We start from the raw sequence: 24,941 nt of genomic DNA, 5'->3' as shown, positions 1-24,941 counted from the left end.
ACTTGTGCAGAACTTCAGACAACAACTAAAGCCAAAGGAAGGCAAAGCTTGACAAGGGTAATCATAAAACTAGAAACATTCAGAACCGCCATAACCGTAGTTTTATGTACTCCCCGAATGCAAGAATGTATCTGCCAGATACGAATTACTACCATTACCGTAGTAGGGATATTAAAAATACTAAGTATTTGCTTCTCATAGATCAAGTTTTCGATTGTCGGCCTCGCTCTTAAGATATCGATAACATTTATCACTTCATTAAGCGAACGGAGCGAACATTCCTCCGCCTCTCTGTTTGCACAATTAATATGCAAATGAGACGAGAGTGTCCTGATCGGGGAGATCGGGGTATCGGGGGTAGTACGAGTATCGTTCGTACTGCATGTGGCATCTTAATGTGGCATCCACCGCATTCGAAATATGCAAATAATGCGTTTAACAACTTAATTCGGTTCACAGTCCATTCAAGAAGTGTTTTCCTCCGCTGACGATTAGCTCGGGCCATGAACCTGGGATCTGGGTCCTGAGATTCTTTCCCATACACTGCAAAAAAAAAAAAATTAAAGGGGCTTAATGAGTAAGAGGTAATAATCTATAACAGTTAGTGTAGAAATGTGTGATACCCAGTACTTCACCAGTAGATACTTTTATTGGAAGTAGGTATGATACCCAGTACTTCCCTCTTGAAATATTATTTCTCTGTGTATAAGCTCCCTTTATCCTCTTGTTACTGAAGCTACATCTGCTTCTCCTCCTGGTTGCCTCCTGCTCCTGCCTCCTGCCGCCTTGTTATCTTGACAGAGTTGCGCGATCGTTTTGTAGTCGCCTTTGGTTTCAGCTACTGCCTGGCGATTCACTTTTTCGCTTTCGGGTTTCGGTTGACAAAATTAATGAGTTGGCCAGGCGGTGAAGCTCCAGCTCCTCCTCCTTCTCGTCCAGCTCCGTCCTCGTTAATTTTAACAGCTTTGGGATGCTGAGCCATGAAATTTATGCGTGAATTTGGCGCAGATCCATTAAGTGGTCCATAGATTAGGAGGCAGCTCCCTTTGTGCGCTGCCTAAGTGGCTGGGATGTTGGAACGGCAGCGCGGTAGCATGTTGCCCCGTTGACAGCATCCTTAAATGGCGCTTAGCTCTGAGATCTCTTTTATGGCCCTGTTCTGTTTTGACTCGTTCTCGTATGCAGAAATGTAGATTCAATTAATTGTGACATCCTCAGACTGACACTCGGAGATAGTTTTGAGGCTTTAAGGCCCATATATTGTGGCAATGGCCTCTCAACAAGTGGGAGTATGCAACGATGACCCATTGTTGGTGTTTAGAGTTTTATTTCGGGGCACGCTACTTGGCGTTTTGCGGCTGAAAGGGTTGTCCGGGGGGGAGGGAAAGGGGCCTGGATAGGAGAATGTGGGGTAGTACCCATCAGCTGCACTGCCGGCACGCAGCTCTCGTCCAACACGCATAGGCCAAAGTCAAAAGAGCCAACTGATGAATGAACGAGTGTCTGGTCTGGCATGGCCCGGCCCGGCCTGGTCTGGTCTGGCCTGGTCTGGCGGGGTCTGCGTGTGTGAGTGCTAGTGTGACTAACGGTTTGCAGCGATTTTGGCGCCAAATCGAGCGTGCTATGATCAACAACAACAACTGAACAGAAGCCACCTGAACACGCTGCGTATGCGTAATGCTTTGCATGCAAGCCGGCTACTGAGTCCGGACTCCGGAGCCAGTGAGCGAAAAGTGAAGGCGTAGACAGCTGAGCTGGATGCCATGAACTCACGTGCCCCCCAAAGGATTGCGTGTCATTTGTTTATAAACACATCACCCGGCCGATGGGCCACAGGGGAGGCAGGTGCCGGCCCTCACACCCATTGCGGCTCAGTATGCAAAACAACAAAAAGCTACTACCGGAGAAAGTGGTTTAGATTAAGCAACAATCGACACTTGCGAATGGAAGCATATTTGCAGCAAAAGTTTTTAGAATGTTTCAAAAAATGTGTCACAAAAGGACTCTAGTCCTTAATCTGTTTTGAAGTGGCTGGTGATTAAGAGGTAGGGCTTTTAGACGTTTTTATAAATTATAATTAAATTTATGGTTTAGTTCTCTACCTAATATTTTATGAGAAAGGAAGAATCGTATCAACGCACTTAGCACTTATCAATGGACCTATAGTTACTCGTTTTTTGGATGTCTTTGGATAAGTCTCTCAAGTCACTGTCTTGAGAAGTGTTAAACCTATTATACCTACATATGTATTAAAACCAACGTTCCTATGTTATAACAATAATTCCCTCCTAAATAATAATCCTAAAACCTCAATTGTTTCTCTATACAAATTCTTAAATGCTTTAATCGCCAGACCTCTTCATACTTTTAAAATGGTTTGGTATATCAAGATTCTAGATGTTATTATCAACTCTTATAAATTCAAATGCCCTGTATTCAGCGCTACATTATGTATAATATACAATATGTAAGCTGGTCTAGTTGTGTAATCTTTTGTACCTCTTATAATAATAATTATAATGTGTAGATGTCTTATTTTTACATTTAGGTATAATAATATTGTCTAGATGTCTTATTTTTCACATAATAAGTAGTTGCTCATAAAACTGTATGCATTTGGCCTATACTACAGTTGAAACGAACTTTTCTACTAATTTGTTTTGGAAAAAGATAAGAAAGTTTCGAGGATATGAATGAATACTTGGTAAAATCAGATGAAAGTTAATTAGTTTTATCATAAAAAGCATCGAAACGGGAAAAGAGCAATTGAGAGTTCAAGTCACATTAATTCAGAGCTCTTCTATGATATGTCCCTTCTATATATGCAACCTATATGATAATTGAAACTTCTTGCTTAGAAAATTAATTCCTAATCCTATATCTTATTTTTCCTAAAAATCCATTAAAATTAATAAGTTGATTAGCTATTCAAAGTAATAGTTTTCAGCTCTTATTCTTTTGCATAAAAAGCACTGGGCGTGGTGAATCGGGATTTCGAGTTGATATCTTGTTTGTCGGATCTATGGACTTTGCTTTGCCGCGGCGGACTCTAGTCCCCAGCAAGTGGGCGAGACTGCGGCCCTGGACCTTGCAATTTGTGTCAACCATATCGAGGCGCACACTCGCCTGGGCTCCCAATCCCTGGGCTCCTCCCTGCGATCCGGCGGAGCAAGCCCCAATCCCAAAAGTCGTCCGCATTGTAATTTCTTTAAAAGCAATTCATTTCATAATGGGAAAAGGAAAGAAGAAATGTGAAGAAGAATGCCAAATGGAGAGTTTCAGAAGGGAGGAAGGTTTTTGGGTGGATGGGTGGTTGGGTGGTAGAGTGGCTGGATGGCTGGCAGAGCTGGGAAAGCCACGAAAATGGCGAAAAATAATACATGAGGAAAATGTTCGAAAAGGACGACGTCGCTCAAGGAGAATAAAAATGGCTTTTTGGGGCTAAAGTTTAGCAAGAAACGTGGAGGATACACACACACGCTGCAGTTATCCTTTGTTGGCCAGGATTCCTCTCTCTTTACTTTCTGTTTTTCTCCCTCATTCGCCGACTGGCTGGCTTGACGTTTTTATGGCCCCCAGACAAAAGGTTGAGCCACCTTTCACCTTTCCTCCATTTCTTCCGCCGCCCGAAAGCTCTTTACTTTTTGGAAAGTTGTTTATGGAATTCATTTTATTCCCACTGCCCTCGCCCCGGCTATAGCTCCTGCTCCTGCTCCTGCCTTGGGTCGTACTGCTACTCCCTGCTCCTTTGCCCTTGCCATTTCGTTTCTTGCTTCTTTTGTTATAGATAATAAGAAAATTATACATTTTATGCCGAGAACTTAGGGCAAGACATGGGGAGAAATAATACACCGCATTGCCCCCAATTTGGCGAAAAGGGGCCTCAATTTCGGTATTCGGCTTCGAAATTATTTCTATGTCGATTCCGTCTGCTAATTTGCAGCCTTGACTTGACTGGCGTGGCGTGGCGTCGTCCTCCGGTGCATTCCGATGCGTCTAACGGTTCACAATACGATATAATCATCCCAGCGGTACCTCCGTTTATCCTTTTTTTTGGCTGCCAGACACTGATCATTTTCAAATATCTTCGTAATTGGCCATTTCATTAGGTGAGTTCCTTCGATTCCATTCGATTGGTCGAGTTGCGGGTGAGCTGGAGCCTCGGAGCTGGAATGTCTCACGTTTAGCGGCGATTTGCGAGGACAACTATCCTGCTATCCTTATCGCAGATCCTTTTATCCAGTTATCCAGGCGCCAAGTTGGCATTCCTCGTCCGGGACAACACCTCGCGCCCGGTTGGCACGATAATGCATCTGGGATTGGGGATTAGGATTGCTCCGATAGCAGCTGGGAGGGATCATCCGGCCGGGACATGTCCGCCCGCTTGGTGACATCAAACGGACATGCCACTGCCTGGTAGCACCAACAAAAAAACACGCTCCGTCAGCCAATTAACTTAACGCGACAGTATCCTGCAACCGTCCTGCAGGCCCTGCAGGTCCTTGCAAAAAAGACTTCCAAACAAAAAATGTCAGAAAAAGTGAAACAACAAACAAAGAGCCGGCCTGGAAAAAACCTCCAAACAGTGACACGTTGGGGCTGACCGTGGAAGGGGTCTTCTCATAAATTACAAAAATAATTATATTTAATTACCGCAATTAACTTTGTAATAATGTCAATGAAAATGATGGGACAAAATATGATTAAAAAAATAACAGAATACACACAATAGAAAGAGAGGTGCAGCATGGAGAAGTCCAAAGACAGGGTCGCCCAGAGCCCCGTCCGCCGTCCACAAGGTAATGATGAATTAGCGGCAAAGCTTTGAGTCCAGGAATCCAACCAGCGGCTAATCCAGATCGCCATAACCATTCCTTGTGTCTCATCATAAACGGATTTTGCATTTATGAGCTCCCCGCCCCAGATCCTTGTGGCTTTACAATGGCATTTCAGTTGCGGACCTGGTCGGGTCGGGTCCTCGAACATTTATGACATTTAATTGGAGTGCTGAGTTCAGATTTGAGTCGGTTTATGATTTGATTCATGGAAACTGACTCCCCGGTTAGAGGTGGAGTCGGGTAATGGGCCGATTAAGTTCCGAGAGTTCCTCGAAAGTCCAGTACTGCTGGTCCCTTTTATAGATCCAGATCCCAACTAATCAGCGAATCAAGTGGCCATAGCTAATCGAATTGAAAATAAACCACCCTGGAATATATATCCATTCCCGTTTGTAATCCTTGAAATTGCCCAACATCTGCGGGGGTGGACTGAGGTCCTCTGTCTGGCCATTATATTCGGTTTAGGGTAACTGATAAGTGCAATTAATAATTTTGACCTTTTCAAGTTCACGCGGCGCCAGCTGACGCGCTCCGCGTTCTTGGTCTATTTAGGGAGCCAACTTTCCATTTATGCATGAAAATTGTTTTTAATTTCCCTTTCACTCATATTATACCTCTCTCTCTCTCTCTCTTTGTATATCCACAGCCTGAAGCCGCCGCCCAAGGATGGCGTCACAAAGAGCAATCCATCAAAGCGGCATCGGGAGCGCCTCAACGCCGAGCTGGATCTCCTGGCCTCCCTCCTGCCCTTCGAGCAGAACATCTTGAGCAAACTGGATCGACTGAGCATTCTAAGGCTGTCTGTTAGTTATTTAAGAACCAAAAGTTATTTTCAAGGTGAGTCTAGCTAGTCCTCCTCCATGGAGGCCATAAGGCGCGTAACGATTCTGGCCTATTAAATCGATTATGTTGGGTCGGGAGGAACTCCCCGTTCTGGGCTGCAGCCCAGACCTAGAAACAGAAAACCGACCCTAAACATGACTCATAAATGATTCAAAACTAATTTCAACGCCGCGCCAGGAGGTCCTCCTCTCCACAGTCCTCCGAAGGCCACTGTCCGGCAGACAAACACACGCACGTGTGCTGTTGACGGATTAGGGATCCGGCCGGAAGGAAGCGTCAGAGGGCGGTTCAGAAAAAACTAATATTTCTTAATAAATATTATAGGGCAAAGGGGTTTAGAGGTCTTAGAGATCTGGACTAGTTTTTGTCCTTAGTTTAGTCTTTCTTTATGGCCCAGGACTAGTGTTATCCCTAACATATGTACAAAGGACTCTCAGGGGTGCTTTAGACTCTACCTAGGGGTAGCTGAACTCGCTTCCGAAAACCGGGACAAGGGTCAAAATATTTGTATAATTTAAATTAATTAAAACAAATGCAATAAACTCGGAGGCTCAGGCCTGGGCCTGGGCTTGATGACTTGATTAACGATTCGTCCGGCTCGAGTTCGCTGGCACTTCGTGTTTCTTTTAATGACCAAACACGAAAAAAATGAAAAAGAAAATATTTAATTGCTTCATTCGCTTTCATTGCCATAAAATTGGCAAAGACCAATGGCAGGGGGTGGGAGGATGGGAGGTGGGCGGTGGAATGACAGCTTTAATTAAGTTTGAGTGCAGAATTAAAGAGTGCCTGGTACTCCTGCCTCTCCAGTACAACCACCTCCTCCGGTCCCACCCACGGCCAAGGCCAAGTCGGGCGGCGGGCTGGAAAAGGTAACAAAACTTGGTAAATATTTTGACAATTAGCGGTCAAGCATAGTTCAGCGTTAATTGCACTGGCAAACCGTGGGCTTAAAGGACAAAAAAAGGAGCAGCCGCTCCTGGGCACGTGCCGCATTGTGCATTGTGAAAAGTCAATATAAACATTAGTTTCCTTCGCCAAAGCCATCGGCATCCCCCAACAACACCGGGAACAGCACACTCGACGACCAGGACGACGACGGGTTAATGGACCAGAACCGTTGCGGCGTGTGCCCCGGTGAGTGCCCTCCCCCGCCAATCCGCCTATCCGCCTGGAGGGTTGTCACAAAACACGGCAAGAGGTCAACGTTTGTTTTCATTTCGGGTTGTCGGGTGTTTGTTTGCTTAGATAGATGTCTTTTGGATATTATCGGGATCATTTAATTTACAATTAGTGTTGTTTGCCAGAGGGCCTGGGAATGGTATGTGCTTTTGTTCCAGGACACGGGATACAGGCTACAGGACACAAAACAAGGGACGTGTGCGGTGCTAGGATTTCCTACGGAAGCACTCAAGACGATTAAAATTGATTAGATGTCGAACGGATGCTAACGCTGCAGCTCCTAGGGGAAATGTATCTGCCAGATACTTTGTGTCTGCGGCGCATCCCCATCTGGTGTACAAGTATCTTGACCCTGACTTGCGCAAAAAACAGAAACCGAAACCGAAACCGAAACTGAATCCGAAACCCAAACGAACAAAAACCGAATTGGAATTGTGTTCTCTTTCAAGGGTTCTTGTACTAGCTGTGCTTATGCGCGAGACCACGCCCCTTTGTCCTACGCCCCGGCTCCCCACCACCCCCCAATGATTTAGTAATTCTCTCCCGCATTTCTCCTACTTTTTCCGAGCACTTTTTCCACTATCTCTGGGTTTGGTTTTGGCCGCAAACTAAATAATTAAAGCGCGCTGCTAATGGGCCATTGTCTTGGCCCGAATGCGAAATGCCGGGGCGGGGGGTAACTGTCCATAATTGCCAGGGCCACCTAGCGCCTTCTGACCTGGCCCGGCCCGGCCTGGCAAGCCATAATTGTTAAGACGCGCAATTTCTACATTTTTAATGCCTGGAGTTCGGAGGAGTCCCTGTCCCTCTAGAATCGACCTCCGCCTAATTGATGAGTTGCGTAATTAAGTGCCAAGGAAGAGGTTGAAACAATAGCCAGAGCATTAGTTCTTATGACCCTTTTGATATTGATAGTTTGTTAGTTTCTCCTTTTACGATTATTATTCACAAGTGCTCCCCTTTTGGTTCTGGGACGCGGGCACGCCAAGTCCCACTCAAAGCACCCCCTACCGAAGACCTAATGCCATTAAAATGGTCGTAAAGTCGGGGTTCTTAGGCAAATTGAGTTCCCAAGAACCGGCAAGTCGAGCAAGTGGCTCGAAGATTTGGTAACCCGAGATGGGAACGAATTTGCATTTGCATTGGCGTCTGTTTGGCACTTTTTTTTTTTTAACCAGAGTTCCCACACACGTTTAAGCTGGGCCACTGCAAGGAAATACTAGGTTACTAGTAATACTACTAAATTATAATTAGAAACTATCCATTAAGGTCTGTTGGAGTTTTCAATAAAAATATTGATTTATTTCGACCTTAAGGTCTGTCTGTTCTTGAAACAGGCTTTACTTTCTTACCTCATTTATTAGATTTCTCTTCATGACTAGTTTCTTTCAGTGCATTCGTTTTTTATGTAATAGATTTACGGGCAAATCATGTCGCCATTACTCTCGAGTCGCCCAACTGGTTCTTGGAGGCCCGTGGGAGCCGTGCTGTTGTGACAGCTCTCTAAGAACATTATGAATGAATCTGTGGGCCAAGAAATGCACCTGATGCACGGATACCTGAGCCAAGTCACCCACCGATTAGTGGCCACGACAAGGTCACCTGGTCAGACCGTACTCCTACCGAGGCATTTATGTTATTATCAAAATTGCCTACAGGCAGTTGCTCCCAATCGGTGGACTTAAAAGTGGGTCTACACAGTACGGGGGTGGGGTGTTGGGATCAGGCCAAGGCTCAGAGTTCTTAACCTATAAACATAGTGAAGCCTTAGCCATAGCCATAGCGAGAGCCGGCTCTGGCGGCATTTGGCCAATTTTTCGTACATGGTAACATGACTTTCGTGCGTTGCTCCAGTTAAGAGCTCCAGGGCCCTCTGCTCCTCCGAACCAGACAATGAATGGGTCGCAGGCGGACATGCAATCAGTCAGGCGATGCACTTGCCAACCAGGTGTTGTGGGCCGCCTTTTGTTTTTGTGGCTTGAAGGCGTCGTATTGTCACGCCGGCCAATTCTCAGCTGTTTTTTCAGCAGCATACATATGTATGTATATAGCCACATATAAACCAGTCTATAGTATGCATTGGTCGAGGGCGGCGGCAGACAACATTGCGTGACTTACGTAGGCAGACACCACCACCCCCATAGCCCCATAGCTCCATAGCCCCATAGCCCACAACCTCATGCCATAAGACCCCCTTCTCTTAGAGATACAATGTCTAAGGCCTAGTTCAATTTAAAGTCCAATAAACGATTCAGGAACTTTAATTTGCAAAAAGGGACTTGAACTTTAACTCTTTCTAGGTAGCTTTTTCCTGCTATTTGTAATTTTTAAGGTAAAAGTTTAGTTACTCTATTAAAGTTAATTATAATGGTTGGGTTTCCAATAATTTTAGCTTCTAAATTCGTATACTTTTCTTTGTTAGACCTTTTAAGTCTTAGCTTTTCATTTTAATTCATTTCTCTTTATTAAAAACACTTTTATAACATCTTATTTATCGATAGGCTCCTGTCAAGTCATAGCTCAGCCCACCACTGACCTGGCATTTTAAGCCACCCACCCGTTAACCTTTCCTGCCTGACCCACTATGCTTTGGGGGAATGGGTTGTAGATGCATCCAAAAGCCTGTCACTCCTGACAGCTGCCAATGGGTGCTGGCTGGTGGTGCCGCTACTGGATACTGATGCCACTGGATACCCATAGTATATATATATTCCCGACACCGCCGCTGTCAGTTTTCCAATCAAATCCGCTGATGAGTTTGACATTTCCATGACATATTTGCTTCTGTCGGCACGGAAAATGTTTGCCGAAATGTCAGAAAATTTAAACTTTATTTATTATTCTGCGCCAAGCCGTGCCACCGGGCTCCTGGGGGCACGCCCAGTTTCGGTTCCAGCTCCAACATAATTGGCGTCCGGGCTGCAGAGCTGTGGTGCTTCGGAGTTGCAAGGTGCCGTCAGTGCAACGTCATTAGGGCGAGTACACTCTCGTATCTTTCGGGTCTTCTTCGTTGGCGCTGCGCACGCTTTTCCCCTTTCTGTTTTTCCAGCTTGTTTTTCTTTCTTGGGTGGGGTCTTCTGGGCTTCGCCATCGCAGTTGCCACTGCCGCTGCCGCCATTTTTATGTGTGTACATCATCGAGCTGTGGCATGCCCCACCCCGACCTGCCAGCCCGGCAGAGATTTTGCGCTTTTCCGGTCATTCAAAGCCTAAGATTTTCATCCACTTTTCAGGGTGGATGGTTTCTTTAACGACTTTCTCTCTCTCTCTCGTGCTGGGGAGGGGTGGCACCAGAGTCCTTTATCCTTTGAAGAGAAAATGGGGGAAAAACAAGAGCGGAAAATGCCGAGAATTTGTCGTAAATTTTGGTTTATACGCCTTGTAATAATACAATGTAAGTGCAATAAAACCTTTCCCTAGAAGATTTTGTAACCGGAGCCTCGAGGCCTGGCCATAACCCAACCCTAACCTGGCCAAAATCTCTCCCCACCACAAATTAATTAAATGAGTTTATGCACGTAGCCACAAAAAAGAAATTTAAATATGAAACCAGAAATAATAAAAAGCCAGGCAGCCGGGCAGCGAGAAATGCCAGAAATGAATGTAAACTGAGCCTAATTAAATTATGAATAATTACGGTGAGTCCTAGGCCAAGTGGCTGTAAAGGATCACGCCAGGATTACACGCACATGATGCAATTTGTTTGGGCCACATTACCGGCGCAGGACGGAGGGCGGAGTGGGAGTGGCTACTGGCCAGCAAGGACTATTTGTTTTATCGCACTTTCGCTAAAATGAACAATCTTTTACGGAGCGGGTGGGTGACCGAGCGAGAGCCAGTCACTTTTGTTAATTTGATAAAAAGGCCAAAAAGGCTGAGATTAAGCCAAGGCGACAAGGAGCTCCAGTTTGCGGTCGCTGGCCAGTGGGCAGGGGTCAGAGGGCCAGAGGTCTGACCTGCTAATTGAAATTGAAGCCAAGCTCTGGAGCGCTTTAGGGGTTGCACCTTTCCACCATCGAGGCCTGCCATGCGTAAATTAAGTTTCTTTTTATTTTAGCCACTGTTTTATTTCTCTTTAACATTTTTTATTTTACCCATTTGCGTTGATAAAAATCATAATTTATGACATCAGCTGGCGTGGCATAATTTTCGGTGGCCCAGCACAGGACATCCACCCTCCCCCGAAACCCCGAAAAGAGAAACCTTTTACTAATATTGTGAAAATATATGAAGTTCCATTTCTTTTATCGTTTATCGCGCATAAATCAATTTTTGTGACAAATTTATTATAAAAACCCGCTCGGCTCCCACAAAATAAAACTTTGCCGCTAAGAAATAAATAAACAAAAGTATCGGGGGTGGGGTATGGGGGTTGGGGGTTTGAGAAAAATGGCGGACGAGTCCTGTGGCATAAGGCCTAAGGGTGGATAGATATCCTTGGGAGGTGGGCGTCCTCCTCCTCAAGGGGCGAAAGTTCTCATAAAATATTACAATGACACCATAAACAATTTTTAGTACTTTTGCCAAAGCCGTAAATATTTATTGTACGAGCATTTTCGGCGAGTCCTGCCAGAGACACACACATACTTATCATACTCTCTATATATATACCTCTATGATATATTAGATTTTTATGAAGTTACTATGGTTATTCCTTGCCCTGCCACCTCCGACCTCCTACCTCCTCCCAGAGAGGAGTTTGTAAAACAATTGAGTGGCTTATTTATGGGCAAGCAATTTCCTCGACTTTCAGGGAATATCAAATATTTATGGTTAATAAAATATCCAAAAATGCCTACGTAAATACTATCCGTTCTCTTTGCAGTTGTTATGCATAAGGATAAGGAGGAGAACGGAGTCCTGCCCCACATACACGCACACGACGGCTACAGGACACGAGAGCTGGGCGCCTTCGAGCACGGCCTGCTGGATGGTGATATGTTCCTCCAGGTAAGCAACTCCCTGCCCCGCCAATCACCACGATTTGTCTTCATCAGTAGTTGTTTGATGGCTTCATTGGCCAGGACATGTAAGGATGTGTAGGGGGGCAAGGGGCACAATCAATCAGCGTCTGGTTAGTCCAGAGAGTATCCATTGATAAATGCGAGGCACGCAATCGCAGGAGCAGACTGGACACGGAAGACCCCTCCCCACCCGGGCTTCGATTCCATCATTTGTAATTGTCTGCAATTAATAAGTCCTCCTAATTGATTAAACTAATTGAATTCCCTAGTTATCTGTGGGTTATATATTTCCAATAATGGTGTTTATAAAGTCTATCGAATAATCTGACTATAAAACTAATACCTGAGTGCTAATTTTCACCATTAATTGGCGGTTATCAACGTTAAGGCCGAAGGGGGCTGCAGCTGCACCAAAAAACTGGAACAAACATAAAAAATTATGCATTTCAAGTTTATGTGCCAAAATACTCCAATTAAATTGTCGCAAAAGCACTCCCCCAGCCAGACCCCTACCCCTGCCCCAGACAGTTGCATGTTTTTGCTGAATTAAAAGTGCATGTGCCTCTGCATTTGTTTTGTTGCAGTGTCCGAGGCGCCAACATATGCACTTGTCACAGTCATGACAGTTTAATTTAATGCGCACATAGCTCACCGGGCATTGGAGCATTCGGCCACCGGGCAAGTGGTGTTGCCACAGCTCCTACTATATACCCCTTCACAAACCTATTCCCCCCGAGACAGACACACGCAATTGTGCAACATGCACTTGCAATCGTTTCTGTTTCTTTTTTTTCATGCCTCTTTTTTCGGTTGCACTCCACACAATTCAATGTCAAAGTCTAAACTAACCACCACCCGCCAAAGCTTGGTATGCACCACACTGCCACACAGCACATACTCGCTGCAGTTTCGTGTTTGGATGCATTACGTATACGCAGGGTGGCCCGCTGAACGGAGCCAGTTGGTAAAATTTGAATGCAAGCCAAAAAAGCGTTCGCTGGCCTGGCCGTGGGCTTGGGCCTGGATTGGGCTTCCCTTCCTGACTGCAGCTAATTGTTGGGCTCAAAACTGCACAATTGTGCATTTCCGTGCATATTTTTAGTCTCTCACTGACTGGGGAAATGGAAAAGAACTTTTCCGAGCCAAGCGGGACGAGGTGTGCATATTTAGTTTTAATACCTCGGGTATTTGTTACCTGTTGCCCGTGAAGTTTTACTTTTTGCTGCACCCGATGTTGCTGTTGCTGTTTCGGTTTATTATGGGTCACATATTATCATTAGAAAATGGCATTTTGTCACGCAGCTCAGTCGAGGGCTAACCCACACATACTCCAGCTCAGTTCAGTTCAGCACTCGTTTAATTGTCTTCAGTTTTCGCTGAAAGTAAAACACTTTCAACACTTTGTTTGCCAACATGAAATGAACTCAACTTTCCATGCAACAGTTTATATATTTTTTTTGTTTCTTTAAGTTTTTGGCTGGCAGATCCGCAAAAGATACTGTCTTCCATTGGCGCGGGAGACTGCCGATAGGGGTGGGCTTTATTAAGCAATTATCTAGACAAGATTGGCCAGAAACTAGAGAGTCGCCTCCCCCGTCAGTCGTCCGTCTTTCCTGCATCTCTGGCTAGGAAATGGTAAAATAATCGCCGCCAACTTATCAAATCTCACACAGCAGAAAAATGCAAGACTCAACCCAAGAGCCCAAGCACCTCTTTCTTTTCTTGGCTCCCCCACTAAAAGTCGGGCGTGTATTATTAAAATCGCATTAGAAGACGCCGCAGACTCAGACGAGCTTGTCTAAATTGTAGCTGCGGGAAAGAGACGGTCGAGAGAAACAATTAGACTGTGGGGAGAAATCTTTGAGGTTCGTATATAAAAAGATAAAATGCCGCAAGATACAAAAAAGAGAACAAAAAATTGTGGCAAGAAAGAAATCAGAAAGCAAGAAAACAGGATTTCAAGTGGAAATACTGAATACCTTAAGTTTAAGAAATACTTTTTATTAAATATATTAAATTATATCCAACTACTAGCTAAATATTATAACTCTTGTTAACCATAAACCCATCTAGGATTTTATTTAAGATTGTATATCATACGATGTGGTATACCTTCTTATAAATATGATATACCCGGTCGTTATTCTCGATCCTTCCCATCTCCAGCTACCGTTGGGGAGATCTTTATGACGATTATTGATGCTCCACGCAGAGTGCGGAGACTGCCTGATGACAATACACACGTATGATATGTATAAGGACCATACCGTATCCTTGGCGGCCTGTTGATGCGTTTTAAATGATGACGCCACTTAGCATTTATGTCGGCTAATGCCAACTCTGGCGCGGAGTCGGTTACATCCCAGCCGCGATCCTCTCCAGACTGCAGTTCCAGCTCCCCTGTAATTAGCAGCAATCGCGCACATTTTTCTCCATCGCGAAAAAGGGGGACTTCCTTTCGCGGCTGCAAATTGATATTTAAATACGCCCGTATTAATTACGCGCTCCGGTGTTGTTTTTCCTTGCGGTACGGTACGGTTCGGTTTTATTAATTACGACCGCACCGCCGCAGAGTCACTAATGGAGGATTGGCAAATTTGTCTTTCAATGCGATCCGATGTGGAGTAGACTGGTGCGGAGACTGGACTTGAGTTTTGCTTTCTTCACACATCGACGAGCGGTACGGGTCCGATACTCCGACTTCGACTCCGATTCCGGCTTACCGTTAGTTCCAGTTGAGATCTGCCGGGAATCGCATGCGTCGCAGCCATTAGCAGCCCATAAAACCCGACTTTAAAATGCAATCAAAAACAATAATGCGCCAAATAATAAACAAAACAATGAAAAGTATTACAGGCTTTTGCATGATTTTGTTGCCGTTTTTATTTCACGTTTTTTTTTTTTTCGTTGGATGTCTTGTTAGTTAGCCAGAGTCTTTGGCGGCGCATATCCGAATAGATAATGACAATGGTTCATCTGGGAGGGGGGGATTAAAAAAAGTTGAGGGGTAAGCCAGAGGCCAGAGGCAGGGGGAACCGGAATGGAAACCTGCAATTACTCCACAGAATCGTCCAAAATCTACCCTCTCTCACTCACTCGCTCGCTTGAAAGTCATTGATTTAATTGCAAGCCATTTCCTGGTTGTGTTTGATGTGGAACTCCAACTCCGACCCAAGATCCCGGGGATTGGGGATGCCTGTCCGTGTATACATAGTATGTGGCTTGGATGAAATGAGACGCTTATGGGATGATTACATTTTGGCCGCAAGTAAGAAGAGGCCCGCCATTGCTGTAATCCCAGAGTTCATTCATGCTGCCAGTACTGGAGGTCATACTGATAGAGGCACTGCGAGAAATGCTCCTCATCATAAACTTATTCTATTTTAGAGATAATTGTAGCTTTCTCTTAGTGTAGGCTAACCTCCGGCTGCCATGATGGATAACATTTCATTCACCAAAATGACCAGCTACTGTAATTACACCTCTATCCGTCCCATCCCATTCCCATTCTCATTCCAATAATATTCATTCATCTATCTATTGATTCTTTAATCCATCCACTTGTCTCTGGATCAGAAACAAAAAATATAAAAAGAAACAACAATTTAATTCATAGTTTTGATTTAATTTTGACCATCTCCTCTTTCTCTTTGGATTTCTTTGCAGGCCCTAAATGGATTTCTAATGATACTGACATGCGAAGGCGAAGTCTTCTTTGCCACGCACAGCATCGAGAGCTATTTGGGTTTTCATCAGGTAAGTGCCACTGCCACCGCCACCGACACCGCCGCTCCGGGCCACCATCTCATTTTGATTGATTTTAATTGTCGAGTGTTTTTATTTTTGTCTGTGTTTTTGGGTCAACCAACTATGGGCGGAAGATGACCAAGGAAAGGGACGTCATTGGCTTTGTCTCTCAAAGAGACACAAGTTAGCCTCAATAGCACATTTTCAGAAACATCTTTGCATTAAGCCTTGTTCTTCTTTAAGCCTTATTCCTTTCCAACCAAGAACCCGATGGCCCAGAATCAAAAAACAAGTATTAGTTACCTGTTCCCAAAGAATCCCCAAATAAGCAGAAGCTATGTAACCTCGTTTGTATGTGCTCATTGGTGGTAAAGGGTATGGACCCGAATCGATTCGCGGCTCCGACAGATCATAAATTAAAATCAGATTGCGCAATCGCTGGGAATCTCCTCCCGAAGAGAAGGACGATTGAGGATCCCCCCCGGTTAGCCGCAGTAGCTGGGCGGGGCCAGATTGATTCCGATGCCTGGGCATCTCGATTTGAATCCGGCTTCCTTCCCTCCTGAGCAGCATGTTTGGGGTGCAGCTTCATTGTAGTTTTGCCTACTTTATTGTCGAATGGAAATTGAAATTGCACTTAGCATCCGCCCGTGTTGTTTTTTTTAATTTAGTTGTAAATGTGTAAAGCGGCACTTGCCACGCCCCGTTTGGCAGCTCAATTAAAAGCGTAGCTGCTCCTGCCCGGCTACGATTCGACTCCAACTCGAAGTTGGAGTCCAAAAAAGCGCACTGGGTTGGTTTGTTTGCTTTGCTGGCAGAGAGCCGTCGGGGGCCGGGATGTGCAGGGAATCCCTTGGCATCCCCGCATGCCTCCAGCTGGCGCGTGCAGAATTTATGTCTCAATTTGTGGCCAACATGGGGCGCATTTTCAATTTGCGCGCATTTTGATTTATACGCCCCAAAAAACCCGAATCCCAAAGAGGCGAAAAGCGGGCATCGGGCATCCGCCGTGAAAACAAAGTAAAATCAATATGAGAGCCCAGTTGGAGGTAACTGACCCCTCGACTAATTTCTGATCCTACTTATCCGAACTTGGAGCTAACTAAATTATGAACCAACTCTCTTCCTTTAGTCGGACATTGTTCATCAGTCGGTTTACGAGCTGGTCCACTCAGAGGACCGTGAGGAACTGCAGCGCCAGCTGCTGTGGAATAGCTTTCTGCCCGCGGATATGTCCAGCATGCAGCTGGCGGAGACCCTGGCGCCCGACAAGGCCCTCTACCTAGAACGCAGCTTCACCGTCCGCTTCCGATGCCTGCTGGACAACACGAGCGGCTTCCTGCGCCTGGACATCCGCGGCAGAATCAAGGTTCTCCATGGACAAAACCGCAAGACGGAGGAGCCGCCGCTGGCCCTCTTCGCCTACTGCACTCCCTTCGGCCCGCCCAGCCTACTGGAGATCCCGCACAAGGAAAACATGTTCAAGTCAAAGCACAAGCTGGACTTCTCCCTGGTGTCCATGGACCAGCGCGGCAAGCACATCCTGGGCTACGCGGACGCCGAGCTGGTCAACATGGGCGGCTACGACCTGGTGCACTACGACGACCTGGCCTACGTTGCTAGTGCCCATCAAGAGCGTAAGTCTAACCGTAAGAACCGATGCATCAGAGAGCTAACGGGATGTCCTTTTCAGTCCTGAAGACCGGAGCCTCGGGCATGATCGCCTACCGCTACCAGAAGAAGGACGGCGAGTGGCAGTGGCTGCAGACCAGCTCCCGGCTTGTCTACAAGAACTCCAAGCCGGACTTTGTGATCTGCACGCACCGCCAGCTGATGGACGAGGAGGGCCACGACCTCTTGGGCAAGCGCACCATGGACTTCAAGGTGAGCTACCTCGACACGGGCCTGGCGTCCACCTACTTCTCCGAAGCGGACCAGCTGGTGGTGCCTCCGAGCGCCTCCCCCACGGCCCACGCTCTGCCACCACCAGTGACGCCAACGCGGCCCAACCGCCGCTACAAGACGCAGCTGCGCGATTTCCTTTCCACGTGCCGCAGCAAGCGTAAGCTGCAGCAACAGCAGCAGCAGCAACAGTCGCAGCAGACCTCGCCCCTGGGTGGCCCGGTGGGCTCCCCTTCGCCGGCGGTGGCCGTGGAGTACTTGCCCGACCCGGCGGCGGCTGTGGCGGCCGCCTACTCCAACCTCAATCCCATGTACACCACCTCGCCGTACGCCAGTGCAGCCGACAACCTGTACATGGGCAGCTCTATGCCGGCCAACGCCTTCTACCCAGTCAGCGAGAACCTCTTCCATCAGTACCGGCTCCAGGGCGCCGTCGGCGGCTACTACACGGACTATCCGCACTCCGGTGGACCGGCCTCGGCGTATGTGGCCAATGGCTTCCTTTCGTACGATGGCTATGCCATCGCCTCCAAGGCAGACGACAAGTGGCAGGAGACGGGAAAGTACTACAGTGGCTATAGTAGTGGATACGGAAGTCCCACCTCCACGCCACAGGTGAGCTATCCTTTCTCTATTTCTGTTCCCAAATAATCCTCTTCTTTTATAGCAAATTCCTCTGAAGACGCCGAAGTCCTCGCCCCAGGTAATGGAAGTGATTTCCTGCTCCTCGGACGGTCCTTCGCCGGTGGGTGGAACCACTCCCAACGGCGTTGGCAATGCCACTCCCAAAGTGGAGCTCTCCGCCTCTACAGCCGGCGCTGCTGCTGTGGGTCAGGATCCCTACGAGCGACAGACAGTGCTGATGTGGGGCACCACCCACTCGAGCGGCATCCCGCTGAACAGCCTGCAGGGCGGACGCACAGGCTCGGGTAATCCGACCTCTCCCCAGCGGACTACGCCCCTCACCAACGGCTTGGGCTATGCCGCCGCCAATAACAACAACAACGAGCATGAGCCGGCGACAGCGGCCAAGTGGAATGGAACGAAGGAGCTGCCGGGAAAATCGGCCAGCGCCAGTACTCCGGAGAGCTATCAGTTGCAGCACGATGACTCCGGGCTGTACTCTGCATCCTCACACACCACCTCGCCGCAGCAGCAACAACAGCAGCAGCAGCCACGCGGAGTGGGTTCCAATGTTAGCGCCTCCAGCAATTCCCTTCCACACCCAGTTGCGGTCACCGGAGCCACGGGCAACAACACCACGGGCACTGATCACCAGCCGGTGCACCCGCCGAGCTGCCACCAGCAGCAGCAACAACAACAGCAGCAGCAACACCACCATGCCCACCCGCATCCTCACTCGCAACATAACCATCATCACCACCACCACGAGGTGGCGCATCAGCACGGCAGCGAGGTATGGACGCCAGCCTCCTACACGCAGTACTCGCAGTACTTCACGTACCATCCGCATCCGCATTCGCATCCGCACTCGCACCCGCACCACCCGACCGACGGCAGCCATGGCGGCCACCACGTTCCGGCCCAGTCGCATCACCTGCACCACGGCCACCGCTAGAAGGCGTATATAGATTGCACCCGTAACGAAGCACCCAACACACCCTGTACTTTGCCACACGCACAGCCACACACACTGACTCTGACACCAGTAGAACCGACCTCTCGCCTGCCTACTAACCATAACGATCCTCCCTAGATCATACTCGCCACACATCAGCAGCAGCCGCAGCAACACCAGCAGCAGCTCGGCAGCTACCCGCTGCACCACCAGATGGGAGTGGGAGTCGGAGCTGGAGCATCGCCCCCGCCGCCGACGTCCCGCTCGCCCGTGGCCCTGCCGGCGGTGAGCAGCCTGCTCAATGGATCGGCGGCCGGAGGATCCGTAGAAGCCCCCTACCAGCAACTCGGGCTCGTGTCCGCCCCGCTGGTGATATGCGCCGAGGAGGTGGGCCTGGGCAGGAAGGCGGTCAAGCAGCACGTTGTCCAGCACCAGCAGCAGTCCCTCCAGCAGCAGCATGCTCTTTACCAGCAGCAGCACTCGCATCACAACCTGCTGTATCCGGCCAACATAACGGCGCACACGGCCCTGGCCTATGCCCCGTCCACCGCGGGGGGCACCTACGCTGACGGCAGTCCCCTGCTCTCGTTCTCGGAGGTGACCAACACGCTGCTGAACCAATGAGCCGGCAGGATCCACCCGAGAAAACCAGAGGCAGCTAAGGCAGAAGGTGGAGGAGGGAGCACAACCATGTTCAACAGTTTTGCCAAAATGTGGACTATGACTATCGTATCTTCCATAATCTGAACCAGCACGGAACCAGGATAATAGCCAGCGCACCCCACTCCTTGGTTGATTTTTCCAGCTAGCAGCGGCAGTGGCAGCGGCAGCGAAGAATTATGTTTATTTTACTGTGATAATTTATAGATACATTGCCTGGGTTTTAAAACAAATCCTTAAACAAATCCGAACGAAATAGCCGCAATACCCGCGTATCCACAGCTCCAATGTCAAATGGGGTCAAGGTACTGCGATCCTAACCAGCACAAAGTTGCGAAGCGATGCCCTCGCCGCGACCCTCAATTCAGTTGTAGTTGCAACCAAAGATTTCTCTTAAAACTATCATTTTAGCATAATGCGGTGCATCCAATCCAATTAGTTACATTCCAGTTACACTCGGGAGCAGAGTAGGATGAGCACAAGCTTGTGCCCACTTTCTGCGTCTAGGAGTGCTTAAGTATATGTAGCTCTAAGGGAATAACAGATGCTTGTATCCATATTAAATTAATGTATCTTTAGGCGTTTAGGGTAATGCAAGAGATAAAGTAATTTTCATGATTCCTATCGTTTAGCAAGTAATCCAATTAATCCGTAAGCGGACATATCCGCACCCTTGTATTGTATTTTATTGTTTAAACTTTAAAGTTTTCTTGGAATTTCTAGTCGCCCGCATAAAACATTAACTTATAAATCAAACAAATATACGATATTATATGATATATATACTTTGATAGTGTAAAATTTCGCAATTCGGCAGGCAATACTGTACTGTAGCTCGTACTACTCGTATATTGATAATTGAATTTTGTTAACCAGCATGGATGATAAGCTATCAAAATTAACGCATTATATTCTAGAAGTCCTATACATATATCCGAGCAAAATGCAAATCATGAATGTACCTCAGTAAAATTGATAAATGTGCAACGTGTTTTTCTTGATTTTTTTCTAACTCCTTCATGTTAGATTTTTTTATTCATTTTATATATGTAGGTAGTAAATGTACAAATTGAATGAACTTAACATATATTTGATAGATCATTGTTTGATATTTATATAGGAACTTAAAACTATTATTCATAGAAAATTGATATATGTGCAAAACTATTTAAGTGACAAAAAAAATATTATATAAATTTGTAATATAAGTTAACTTTTTAATTAATATAGTATCGTGTCTCCTTTTTGCTAATCTAATAATTTCAATCGCTTCGGCATTGAATTTGCCAAGTTTTGGAGGACAGCTATATCAATGGATGCCCATTCATTAACAATGGCCGCCTTTAATTCCTTAAGGGTCTTAAATTTCGTTCCACCTCCGAAAACTTTTACTGACAGGATGCCCCAAAGATCCTCGATCGGATTTAAGTCCGGACTTAAAGCTGGCCACTGCATCAAATCGATAGATTTACTTTCCAGAAACGTCTTCGTACACCGCGCTACGTGTATAGGAGCGTTGTCCTGTTGAAAGAAAAAATTTCCGGGATGAAACTCTTCGGAAAATGGTACTAGCTCACTTTCCAAGAGATTAGTATACGTTTCCGCGTTCATGCGACATGGCACAAAGCATATAGGCGATTTCTCGAAGTAACTAAAGGCAGCCTATACCATAAGGGAACCACCACCATGGTTGCGTCTGTTGCAAGTTTGTCTGGGATACCTGGGGTCTCGCCAATACTTTTGATTTCCATCTTGGCCATCTAAATTAAATTTTTTTTCATCACGAAGATGACATTTTGGAATTCGGTGGTCCAAAATTTAAATTTCTCCTAATAGGCTAGTCGAGCCATTTTATGCCGCCGCAATAGCTTAGGTTTCGGGACCTTTGCTTCGTATGTGAGATGCAAATCTTTTCGGCAAATTTGTTACACCCGTTGCCTACATATTGGTAACTTCAATTGTGCCTTAATTTTGGCACAGCTCAAATTTTTGGCAGATGCCAAAGCTCTAATGTGCCGCTTAGTGCGGTTATCAATCTTTGGAATTGCACCTTTGCGATTGTTTTCGGCATATTTTTGGGGTGACTTTAAAAAGTTTCCTACAGTGTTTCGAAGCCCATTTATTGTTTTACCAATAGCACCAACTTTGACGCCACAGTCAGCCATAGTTCTTATTTGGATCTGCTCTTCTTTAGATAATTCGGTTGCTCGTGGCATTTTTGATATTTAATACAATTTATTTAACGCAAGCCTATTTTTTATAGCTCAAGATAATTTTTAATTAAATTTTAAAATGTAAACAGTCAAATTTGTTATCTTTGTTTTACTAGGACCTTGCCGGAACCCACTCCAAACGTGAATGAAGCTTTTTGCACATATATCAACTTTCTATTAAATTCCCCTCCTTTCGTTATTCTTTGGGATAACGATGCAATAGGATGGGGACAGATAAGAAACTAATAAATGATGTGTAATTGAGGGACATCGGAGAAAAATCGTGTGTACTCAAAACACTTCTAGAGCTAATAAAATGGGAGAAATATAGAAAACAAATCTTGCACATATACCAATTTTACTGAGGTAGATACTCTCTCAGCTAATAACGGAAAATCGTATAAAATTTCAATTATAAATTTACGAAATAAATCTCGAGTGCATGTAAAGCGCGTCTATCCAAAACAATCAGAGCAAAATTAATCTAGAAAATAAACAAATTATTTAAAAATATGTGTGTACAGTGCAGGGGTTTGGGGGGATTTCAGAAGATTAAAGGAAACTTTAGAAAGAAAACTCTTTTCAAAGATTCCCGGTAAAAAAATCTTTAAATCATTCTCTTTACTTTCATTACTGCCTAAAATTATGCAACAAATTTCTGTACTAAAATTCCATCTCAAAAATAGGCTTCGAATAGGATCTTTATTAACAGCTTATAAAGAAATGAAAACCTTCGAAGTTTTTGAATCTTTTTCATATAAAATATAATAGATTTTTAGCTGATAATATTTGACTTAAGGGGTTATATACAGTTGTACCGCGCAAAAATATGGATTTTTATCGATTTTTTTTTGACACCATAGAAAATATTTATGAAAAATGTTTTACCGACGTTGTTTAGTACATGTTTCTGGGTACTTAATTAAATTTTTTCATAAAAAAATATTACATAACAAAACTGTTATAGCCGAATCCCCGGATCGTCTTTTTTCGATGGTGTCTTGCGGTGGACAAGATTTCTCGAAAACGGTTCATCCGAAATCCAAAATTCAAAAAATTTTAGTTAGTATATTGTATTGTCTAGTCCGTGAACGAGGGATTTTTAAAAATTTTGATTAAAAAAAAAATGGCGACGTTTTTAACAAAAAATGTACTTTTTCAACGTATAAGATTTTCGTTTTTTGTGCTTTAAAAAAGGAGTTTTAAAAAAAATTGAAAATCCCTCGTTCACGGACTAGCTAATATCATAATAAATAAGTGGTCAAAATTTGGTGTTGATCGGATTAGTAGTTTTTTAGTAATCGTGTCCACCGCAAAGGTAATTTCCCAAAAAAAAGATTCAGAGATAATCGCGTTTAAAGTTTCAAGGTTGTTCAAGTTTTATAAGTTTTATATGCAGATAGTGCGCTTTAAATAGCTACAGCTTCAGTTCTAATGCTCCGATCGTTATGAATTTTTGTGAGAGTATTCCCAATAAAATATACTTAAAGAATATGCAATAAAAAAAAAATCGATTTTTTCATATATCACAACTGTATATAACCCCTTAAAATGGGGTTACATTTGAAACCTAAATTATTACCAAACATCTTTAAGTGAACAGAAGTCCACTTAATTGAAGAACGTCACTAGGAGTGTCAGAAACGCAGTTTCCTAAATTATGTTTGGAAAATATATACATAAATAGGAGTTACCAATTGTTGCAAAATTTTCCCCATCAATAGCAGGTTATGGGGTCAATACTGATTGGGATAAATAAAAATAGATCCGTAAATAGGCGACCTGCAACATCCTCAATCCAAGGCGTAACAATGCCAAATCAGCATTTTCTTTCCATGGAGCAATGGCAATTCAATTCAACCGCAAGCCATTACCATCTCAAAGCTTAATTGGAGACTTTACTGCCTATAATTGACGACGACAACACGGCACACACACGCGACACAAAAAGTTTTGATTGACACCTAACAATCATATTTTCCTCGGCTTTATGGATAATGGAAAAGCATTCATCCGATGCTGGGCGCAGATTTGAAGACTTACGCCGTACAAAGGAACAATCGTGTGGCGTCTGGCAGCGGAGGAGGAGCTGTAGCGGGAGCGCCCTGAACCCAGGTAAACTTGAATAGCAAGCAATCATATGTGGGCTGCCTTGTTTACGCTCGGGTATTAAATGATTTATTCTGCGGCAGTGCTCACTCGCATTATCCCAAGACCAAAACACAAACCTCGAACCTCAAAAGCAAACCAATTAATCACTCACCCTAGTTCCTATGTGCGGATACAATTGAAGCGCTGAACCAAATTCACATTGGAGATATTTGTCGATCTGATGGCTTCATTGTTGAAGAGTCGGTCTGACTGGCGCTGCGCACTTGACTTGGGTTTCGCCGAATGCCCTCCGGGCCACCTCGGGCCAGGTGCTGCCGCGGCTGCTGTCGATGATGCTGCTCCTCCTGTTCCATTGCCAAGCGAAGGTTACATGGCACTGGGAAACAATGGCGCTTAGCTACCTTTTTGGCATTTCAGAACAACCCTCTCCCGCAGCCGATGAAGTAACAAGTGAACGGCGATGGCCTACAAATCACCGATGCTCTGTTTTGGATATTTTCAATTTCAAGTGGTTCGATTCCAAGGTGTCAATATGCTTTCCAACAAACTTCTCCCAGACAGGGTATACGGCGATACGAAGATCGTCCGTTATTGCTGCTTAACTTTTAAAGTGACCGGCAAGTTCGTGTCTTAAGTCTTTCGTTTGACGCATCTTTGAGATCGTTCTCTAGCATGTTTGAGATTGCAGTGCCAACAGAAAGAGAAACTGCTCGAACTGAAATAGAAATAAATACAACAATTAACAAAGTGCGCCGTTTGTTTACTTTGATTTACTTAACGTTTTGGAGCTTTCCGTTTATTTTTCTTCGTTTTTTGTTTTCAGTTTCATTTATTGTATTGCCGCCGTGGTGGAGCTTGACCTTTAATAGTCGTGTTGTACATTGTGCCACGGGCATCTTGGT

At 45.4% G+C, this 24,941-nt stretch overlaps 1 protein-coding gene and 1 long non-coding RNA gene across 2 annotated transcripts in view; one reads left to right on the top strand and one right to left on the bottom strand.

Annotated features, from left to right (window-relative positions):
- The window catches only part of ss (spineless), a 25,350-nt gene extending 5,285 nt beyond the window's left edge, over positions 1–20,065 (top strand). The window contains exons 2-8 of the mRNA XM_043212145.2: positions 5,485–5,675; positions 11,688–11,812; positions 15,493–15,582; positions 16,706–17,210; positions 17,267–18,090; positions 18,143–18,892; positions 19,193–20,065. Of these exons, the coding sequence (XP_043068080.1) occupies positions 5,485–5,675; positions 11,688–11,812; positions 15,493–15,582; positions 16,706–17,210; positions 17,267–18,090; positions 18,143–18,892; positions 19,193–19,678 (2,971 nt within the window). The 3' untranslated portion in view covers positions 19,679–20,065. The remainder of the gene's footprint in view (positions 1–5,484; positions 5,676–11,687; positions 11,813–15,492; positions 15,583–16,705; positions 17,211–17,266; positions 18,091–18,142; positions 18,893–19,192) is intronic.
- Positions 20,053–24,941, bottom strand: LOC138926490 (uncharacterized). The gene is made up of 3 exons (XR_011443040.1): positions 24,819–24,941; positions 24,191–24,754; positions 20,053–20,243 (listed from the first exon to the last, which is right to left on the bottom strand). It is a non-coding gene; the product is annotated as an uncharacterized lncRNA (long non-coding RNA).

The sequence above is a fragment of the Drosophila bipectinata genome, chromosome 3R (genome assembly GCF_030179905.1).
Source record: "Drosophila bipectinata strain 14024-0381.07 chromosome 3R, DbipHiC1v2, whole genome shotgun sequence".
Classification (NCBI taxonomy): Eukaryota; Metazoa; Arthropoda; class Insecta; order Diptera; family Drosophilidae; genus Drosophila; species Drosophila bipectinata.
Note: the sequence above shows the minus strand (reverse complement) of the source record. Positions and strands in the feature narration are given on the sequence as shown.